We start from the raw sequence: 8,765 nt of genomic DNA, 5'->3' as shown, positions 1-8,765 counted from the left end.
AAATAAAATTGAACTGCAAGGTGATATAATGTTGTTTTTATGAACATTATCTTAAAAGTGTTTTCGAACTAAAGGTTTAAAAAACTTAAAATTACTTTCATGGTGATGGTGGCAAGGAAAAGCTTCCATTTAACTGGAGTAAATCTCCATCACGACCCGGGCAGAAGGAGAGAAGGAAAGAGGTTTAGGGTTAAGCCAGAGACAAACCAACATCAAAGACCTAGTGGTGAAGGCGACATCTCATATCACATTGCACGTAACCAAGACTACAACCAAACCCAGAGAAAATAACTCTCCACACCAGCAAGTCCGTATTTGTATGTATACATACAGACTTGATGGTGTGGAGAGTTATTTCCTCTCATGAAGACGCAGAAGAACCGTAGATATACAGTACTATATAAACTATGACTACATATACTGTATATTCTGTATGTCATTCAAAAAGGAAAACCTGAAGTCCTAGGACTGGGGATACATAACCCATAAACAAGACAGCGTTTGCTTACCATTTTCACATCACTCTTGCTCACCACAGATGGTTTTGTAATATAGCTACTTCTTATCGAGAATATGTCTGATAAGAGGTTGCAAATGGCGCTGGCGTTGTCAGCCCTGGGTCTTTTGATGTGGATGAAGAAAGGAAGTGGCGGAGGTGAATACCAGATACCACAGAGAAAGGCTCAAGGGGCTTTCTCGAACCTGTGTCAAGAGCTGGAGATAAATGAGACCTCTGATAAAAAAACATTTTGCACATTAGACAGACAGAGTGAAGGAAAGAGGGAGAAGGAGTAAAAAAGAGAGCTATTGCATCTGATTACAACCATGAACAGACAGGGTTTCATATTTGTGTCCTTGTGTTTTCTTAGGCTAGTGAGCAGATCTATTATGGAACCGGAGATGGTGAGTGCTCACAGCCCTGTGTACCTTTGTGTTCTTTTGTTTGCTGGTAAATGTTTGACCCGAAGACATTGCTAGCTGTTGGTTTTAAACATGCAGTCCTTGATAACAATCCATCACAATTTTTGACAAATTCAACAAAATCTCCCACCATCCCTCTAACTGTCCATCTATTCCACTGCAGGACTGAGGCCATTTAAATGACACCAAACATGACAGTGACATCGTCTTGTCCCTAAACTTAGAGCGTTATACCTGGCTCTTTAAATGGGAAGCAAAAAAGAGTCTTGGGCCGAGTCATACACACTGTTCCATCTAATCAACACATTGCTTGAGGAACACGGAAGGGCGGGGTGTACTTTGATTAGCTTTTAAACTGAAATATCTACAATATCAATATATCAACGTCGTGGACAGGACCTTTAAGATGCATTTAGAGCCTTTGTTACTGAGCTTGACTTGCGCTCTACTGTGACTATTCTATCAAAGGGTACCGCACAGCCAGTGTGATCATCGCCCTAACAGACGGGGAGCTCCGGGAGACTCAGTTTGACCTGGCTTCACGAGAGGTGAGCCAAGCTCCTGTTTCCAACATAACAGGCTTTACAATGTCACCTTCAGGCAGTTAGCATTAGCAATTTGGTGCCAAGAAGTTTGCTCGTTTGAGAATGGAAATGTTGTCAAGTTAAAGTGCTTATTGCAGTGCACAAGGTTCCTTTTTTATCATTACATTTGATACCTCTCAGATCAGCACTTGCATTATTTGTCGAGGATGTGTATGCATTTTTGTCCACTTTTTTCAATCATGCACCTGTGTAGCCAATAAGTGTAGGGTTTGGTAACTGTGGTTGCTGTTCATGTTCCATTTCCAGGTCAGGCAACTCTTTATAGTTTCTGGTGCTAAATCTGAGCAGCATGAAGCTTAAGATGCCAGCAGCCTTTTTTGTTCTTATGGTTACTGTGTGTCCCCTGCAGTAATCTAATGGCATCTGGGTACCCCCAATAGTAATCTAATGGCACCTGGGTGTCCCTCACAGTAATCTAATGGCGTCTGGGTGTCCTCCTCAGTACTTTAATGGCTTCTGTGGTCTGTTTCTCTCCTTTCTCGGGCACTGGACCCTCATCCAACGGCAGGCCAGTCGATCGCGTCAGCTGGGTGCCACTGTGTACTGTGTTGGCGTAAAGGACTTCAATGATACCCAGGTGAGACTACCCAGTTGGATCCATCACATTCTGGTTCATTATGGAACATGGTTGCCGTGCAGAGAAATGCTCGCTTTAATTCTTTTTTTAAACACAAAAAAATCCCACCTTGGTTGTTGTAATACACAAACACACAAAACCTGTTTTAGTTTAATCACAATGAGGAGAAAGCGAGCATTAACTCTGATACAAGGGCTCCTGTCCTTCACATGTACACACACACACACACATACACATACACACACACTCACGTGTAAACACACATGCACACACACTTGCATGAACACAAACACACACACACACATCGTCCAGAAACACTCAAACACACACAATTTTGAGCACTATTTGTGGTCTTTTGTCTGCAGCTGGCAACAATAGCGGACAGTGAAGACCACGTGTTTCCGGTGAATGATGGCTTTGAGGCGCTGCAGGGTGTCATTGATTCGGTACGGTCGAACAGCTAGATAACTAAACACTACAGGGATTCATCCTCCCTCTCATTGTCACACCAAGACATAATGACCATCAGTTCATTAAGGACATACAAATCATTAGTCGAATTAGATAGAGATCTGGGTGTAAGTGCCATGTGGGCGAGGGTGAGTGTTTAAATAGATGGAGGTGTCAGGAGTTATGTCTGGGAGAAGGTGCCAGGTAGAAGATAGATTAAAGAGAGTCAGTGAGCTGCTAGGTTTAATCTGAACCTGGAGGTGTACATTTAAACTAATCCTATATCACACTATTCCGGTCAAATATAAGTTATAATATAAATATATATATGTTTTTTAATGCAGAACAGTCTTTTTAGTATGTGACTGGGAATTATTTGTAATATAACATGCTAGCCCATACTGTGAAATGTATTTTTTATTTATTCAAAAAATGCTGTTGAAAAGTGCACCAAGAGATTATAGATTTGAACATATTCACACATGCTAATGAGCCTCACTTTTGCCAAGATATTGAATTCTCATTATTTACCACATTATAGTGATCTTTCAATATCCAGGCTTGAAGCAATATATGGAATACAACCAGTGCACTACAGTCGAACTGTGGAGACTAGTGTAGAATATAATACATTAGAATAGATATTGCTAGTGATATTATTGCCTGTGAAATGTCCACACAGATCTTGAAGAGATCATGCATTGAGATCCTGGCCGTTGAACCATCAAGTATTTGTGCAGGAGGTAGGCCATTCATTTCATCCCCCCTCTGATTGATACCTGTGCTGTGTCCTTTTCTGTGCTCACCTATGTTCTATGTTCCCATGGCTTGTCTTGGTTCTGCAGAGGTGTTCCAGGTGGTGGTGAGTGGAAATGGATTCCTGCACGCACGGAACGTGGAACAGATCCTGTGCAGCTTCCGCATCAATGACACAGTCACTTTGAGTAAGAGAGAACACCTTTAACACTGACACTTTGAGTAAGAGAGAACACCTTCAACACAGTCCCTTTGAGTAAGACAGAACACCTTTAACACTGACACTTTGAGTAAGACAGAACACCTTTAACACTGACACTTTGAGTAAGACAGAACACCTTTATCACAGTCCCTTTGAGTAAGACAGAACACCTTTAACACTGACACTTTGAGTAAGACAGAACACCTTTATCACTGACACTTTGAGTAAGACAGAACACCTTTAACACTGACACTTTGAGTAAGACAGAACACCTTTATCACTGACACTTTGAGTAAGACAGAACACCTTTATCACAGTCCCTTTGAGTAAGACAGAACACCTTTAACACTGACACTTTGAGTAAGACAGAACACCTTTATCACTGACACTTTGAGTAAGACAGAACACCTTTAACACTGACACTTTGAGTAAGACAGAACACCTTTATCACAGTCCCTTTGAGTAAGAGAGAATCTCTTTAATCCTAACACTGTCAATCTGAGAAAGACAGAACACTTTTACTCATAACACAGTCCCTATAAAATAGGGGATATTGAATGGAATGAATCCCAAAAGGACTGTATTACTGATTACTGAATAGGTGACAATCGCCACAGGTTGTCCAGTTAGAACATGAACGGTGATGCCAAAGTTCCAATGATGACTGGTGTATTTCCACACACACACACGAGACATGATTTGAAGATGAATGAAAGATGCTGAACTGTGATTGTGATTGCCGTTGTAAATGACTCATATTCCCGGCTGAATCCTTTTTTGAACCGTGGATATAATTATCGCTGTAAATGACTTATATCCAAGGCTGTTGAACCCGTGAACTGACTGATAGAATCCGTGAACTGAATGAGACAATGATCCGTGAATATAATTATCCTTGTAAAGGACTTATATTGAAGTCTGTTTAACCTGTGAACTGACTGATAGAATCTGTGAACTGACTGAGACAATGATCCGTGATTATAATTATCCTTGTGGATAATATCTTATATTCAGGGACTTATATTCAAGGCTGTTGAACCCGTGGTTTCTATGGTAACAGTATATACAAACGTGATTATGATGGCTATGATATAAATGTGGCTCTGTCCCTTGAAAAGCATTACAGTGACAGAGTGATGCATGATAAGTGAAACATGACAAGACCGTGAATGAATAATACCAAATGAGTAACAGATAAGATATGATATGAAAGTGATCTGAACAGAATAAATACCTAAACACACATATACACAAACACTCACATTCTTAAATGACGCACGGTAAGTGAATATCTCTGATAGTGATGTTTAATTGTCCTTGATGCTGACTCCTCTATCCAGCTCTGCTTGACCCACAAAATGGCCAGAGGAGGGTTGGCCTTTTATACTGTGAGGAGGACTGATGTGCTGTTTATACGAAGTCTAGTTTGTCTGCGTCCGATCTGTTCATAATACAGATAGCCCTATCATTTAGACGAACACTCTCTATCCGCACACGGTATCTGCAACGATTCGAATCGGGGGTAGAAAGTGAGTAGATTTGAATCGGTACGGGGCTGGTGTTCCTGTGCACAGATTCACGCAACCTGATGATGTAATTGTCCCACGTGATCGCATCGTGATTTCCAATCAATATATATAGCACTTGTTGTCTCTCTACATCTCACTCATGGTGTGTCATGAACTCACTCTCATTAATCCAGCCTACTGATTTTTGTTTAGCCTCCTATCTTGATCTAATTCTTTTTATTCAGACGTTACATATCTTTCATGACCACATAAATTGGCCAGCGATTTAATTTGCCTTTTTGTTCATAAATTAATGTAGAATGGTCGGAGCAAAGCCTCATGGGAAATGGGATGACAGACATGTCATGTTGCACTGTTCAAAACTCTTTATTATCAATAGAAAATATAATTCATTTTCGCATAACCTATAGTCTGCTCTGACCACTGATTTTATTTACCACCATAATGCATTACTGTGCAGATTAAATGTAGGCTATGTGGTTAGGCTAAACGTTGCTAATTGGAGCTTGAATGTCTTGAATGCTGTGGTCCGGTCTTCTAAGTTTTTTCACGTTTTATCAGTTGTCTGTAGCAGCGCTAAAGCGCCACCAACAGGCATGGGGTATGTACTACAGCCAGTTCATCACAATCGGCTGTGTTTGTGCTTACGCAAATCTCTCGTTACCAGGCTCCATCCTTACGGAATTAAAAGATTCGATTTGTGTGAAAAATGAACCATATTGAAACTAGGCTCCGTCTGAATGGGGCTTGAGAGGGACATGTTAGGGCATGTCTTGTGATGGGACCTTGAAACCCAGCATGGGGTAACCAACTGGTCAGTGAATCTCACTGTTTACAACCCCCACACAATGAGATGCACAGCTGGATGCAGCTAGTGGAGGCAGTCGTTTTAACAGTCACTCTGAGTAGGAGAGAACACCTTTAATCCTAACACAGTCTCTTTGATTAAAGCTTAATTTATACACTTCTCCAATCTGGTCGTAGAGGGACACTTTGGCACGCCCTGGCATGCCTTGGCAACACCTTCCCCCAGGTGTTAACGCCCATCCGAGCCCTCGGAGAGCCCTCGGAGAGCTGGTCGGAGAGGAACACTTTTTTCTAACTTTTCGTAGAGAGTTGGAGAGAGTCGGATACCCCCTTGGCTGTGATTGGTCCACTAACAACATTATTTCCCAACGACATCATCACCCACCGAGTCAATGTCTCTCATACTACTGACACATTTACATACGTTTTATGAATAGCCTGCCTTTATTAAACTCCAGCATCAACAGAAAAATGAACTCGCTCACACAAAACAGCCGTGGGAAGTTCATGAGCGGCCCATTGAGTTAAAATAAATGACAATCAATTTATGTTCCCGTGAAAATCGCCAAGTTCTCCAACAGCTGGATCCAGCTGATTGCAACCAGCTGATTGCACTTGTTGTCTCTCTACATCTCACTCATGGTGTGTTTCGAACTCACTTTCATTAATCCAGCCTGATTTTTGCCTGATCTTGATCTAATTCTTTTTATTCAGGCGTTACATAACTTTCATGACCACAAATATAAATTGGCCAGCGATTTCATTTGTTTCTTTGTTCATAAATGAGTCTACAATGGTCGGAGCAAAGCCTCATGGCAAATGGGACCTGCGTATTAAACAAACTCCTGCACAGTTAAACTGTTAAACAAACTCCCGCACATAGGAAGAAGGCTGTTATCCTAAATGGGATTTATTTTATGGTCAAAAACGCGAAGTGGAGTTTACTTACAGCCAACACCATTGTATTACAAACACTGACAACACACACACACATAATGAGAAGGTAGCCTACACCTGGTGATTCTCTTGTCTTTAATCTTTCACCTTTGAATAATGTAAAACGTTGTTTTAAAGCGCTGTTGCCGTCCTTATAGTTATTATTGCCGCGGTAAAATACTTTCAGCACCCACAGCCGTCGTAGAAGTGTATAGGGCCAGTAAGTACGATCAAATCCTTCTGATTCCGACCACCCACCCATTTATATTCGAGGGCGGAGAAGGTCGGAGAAGGATGCAGAAGTGTATTTCAGCCTTAAGGGAACACTTTTACACACAACACAGACACATAACATCTTTACTTTACATTCCAAAGAATGAAGAAAGAAGTTTGTTCCCCAGCTTTGCACAGCTTCTGTGAGTGCCATAGCTTTGCACAGCTTCTGTGAGTCCCATGGCTTTGCACAGTTTCTGTGAGTGCCATGCAGGGGCGGACTGGGGGGAAAAAGTGGCCCGGGAGTTACTGTCAGACCGGCCCACTCAATACACGGCGCGCGGCCCACTAAGTACCCGGCGCGCTGCCCACTGAGTACACGCCGCGTTGCCCACTCAATGGATCGCACTTATATCGACCGGTCAGTGGCCTACTGGGGCAAATACCCATACACTTAACATTATTTTGGATGATTACAAAGAAATTACATCAAATTTGTTTGTTTTTTAATAACTTTTGGATCCACCAATTTGCCTGGATGGACACATGGAATAAAATGATACTGGCTATTGTAACACTCCAAGGTAGGTATAGTTTGCTAGATGAATATGCTTAACTCTGGGCTACAAAGCCTATTGGTTAGTACACTCAAAGTGTATTAGATAAATATACCTGAAATTAGTGCCAAACTATTAAAATATTTAAACACAATTAATCGCAGATTTGTATCTATTATAAAAAAAAAAATTCATTGTAATGCTATTATCAACATGGAAAAGTGGATCGGCTTGCTTTATGCAAATGTTTTATTTGATTGAAAAACAACATTGCCAAACAGGGCGGTACAAAATACAATTCTAAAGTGCACATTTCAGGTAATCAAGGACTCAGCCTATAGTGCAGTCAAACCATGGCTTAATAATTCATTTATTTTTTCAAGTTTGTTGTGAGCATAGCAGTCAGGCCTCTTATTTAAGAAACAATGAACCGTCACAGTTAGGTTACCAAAAGAAAGTAAGCCTACTACTTCTTTGCTTTCAGCCAGCAAATCAAACAGTCAGGCTCATACAAAAACATTAACGTGAATTAATTGATGCTAATACCTAGCGCGGTGTCTATAGGATTTCCCATATACGTTAGCATTAAGCTGTTGGGCGTGTTGCGTGTATGTATGCAAATCCAAATTTAAGAATCCGCACAGCTGAGAACACTTCGGCTGTGTAAGAACCAATATTCAGGTGTTCATTAATAAGGTGGAGATATTTTCTTACGTTGAACTTCCGAAGTCCGTAAAACACATTTAAAAGAAGACACTTAAAAAAAAAAATGAAAATAGTCACCATAGGTGTGAAGACAGATCGCGAGTAGGATTATAAAACTCAGTCAGTGCTATTAAACTATTAATCCCTTAGGGAAAACCGGTATCCCCGATGGCCAGTCCGCCCCTGGTGCCATGGCTTTGCACAGTTTCTGTGAGTGCAATGGCTCTGCACAGCTTCTGTGAGTGCCATAGGTTTACATAGCTTCTGTGAGTGCCATGGCTTTGCACAGTTTCTGTGAGTACAATGGCTCTGCACAGCTTCTGTGAGTGCCATAGGTTAACATAGCTTCTGCAAGGCCATGGTTAAGCCCAAATTTAAGTAGATTTCCAGGCCTTGAGAGAGCCCCCATTGAGAGTTCTGTGTCTGAAAAGCTCAGAGTTGAATGAGATCTGTGCTCGTGAGAGATCCAGACAGCAGACGATGAGACAGGCAGACGCCAGAAAGAGC

The 8,765-nt window shown here is 41.4% G+C and overlaps 1 protein-coding gene across 2 annotated transcripts in view; it reads left to right on the top strand.

Moving 5' to 3' along the window:
- antxr1b (ANTXR cell adhesion molecule 1b) overlaps nt 1–8,765 on the top strand; it is a 42,162-nt gene that overhangs the window by 6,468 nt on the left and 26,929 nt on the right. For both annotated transcript variants that reach the window (XM_080847389.1, XM_080847388.1), the window contains 6 exons: nt 870–903; nt 1,390–1,469; nt 2,035–2,103; nt 2,469–2,549; nt 3,236–3,296; nt 3,399–3,497. In XM_080847389.1, coding sequence (XP_080703515.1) covers nt 870–903; nt 1,390–1,469; nt 2,035–2,103; nt 2,469–2,549; nt 3,236–3,296; nt 3,399–3,497 — 424 coding nt within the window. The remainder of the gene's footprint in view (nt 1–869; nt 904–1,389; nt 1,470–2,034; nt 2,104–2,468; nt 2,550–3,235; nt 3,297–3,398; nt 3,498–8,765) is intronic.

This window comes from Sprattus sprattus, assembly GCF_963457725.1.
Source record: "Sprattus sprattus genome assembly, chromosome: 11".
Classification (NCBI taxonomy): Eukaryota; Metazoa; Chordata; class Actinopteri; order Clupeiformes; family Clupeidae; genus Sprattus; species Sprattus sprattus.
Note: the sequence above shows the minus strand (reverse complement) of the source record. Positions and strands in the feature narration are given on the sequence as shown.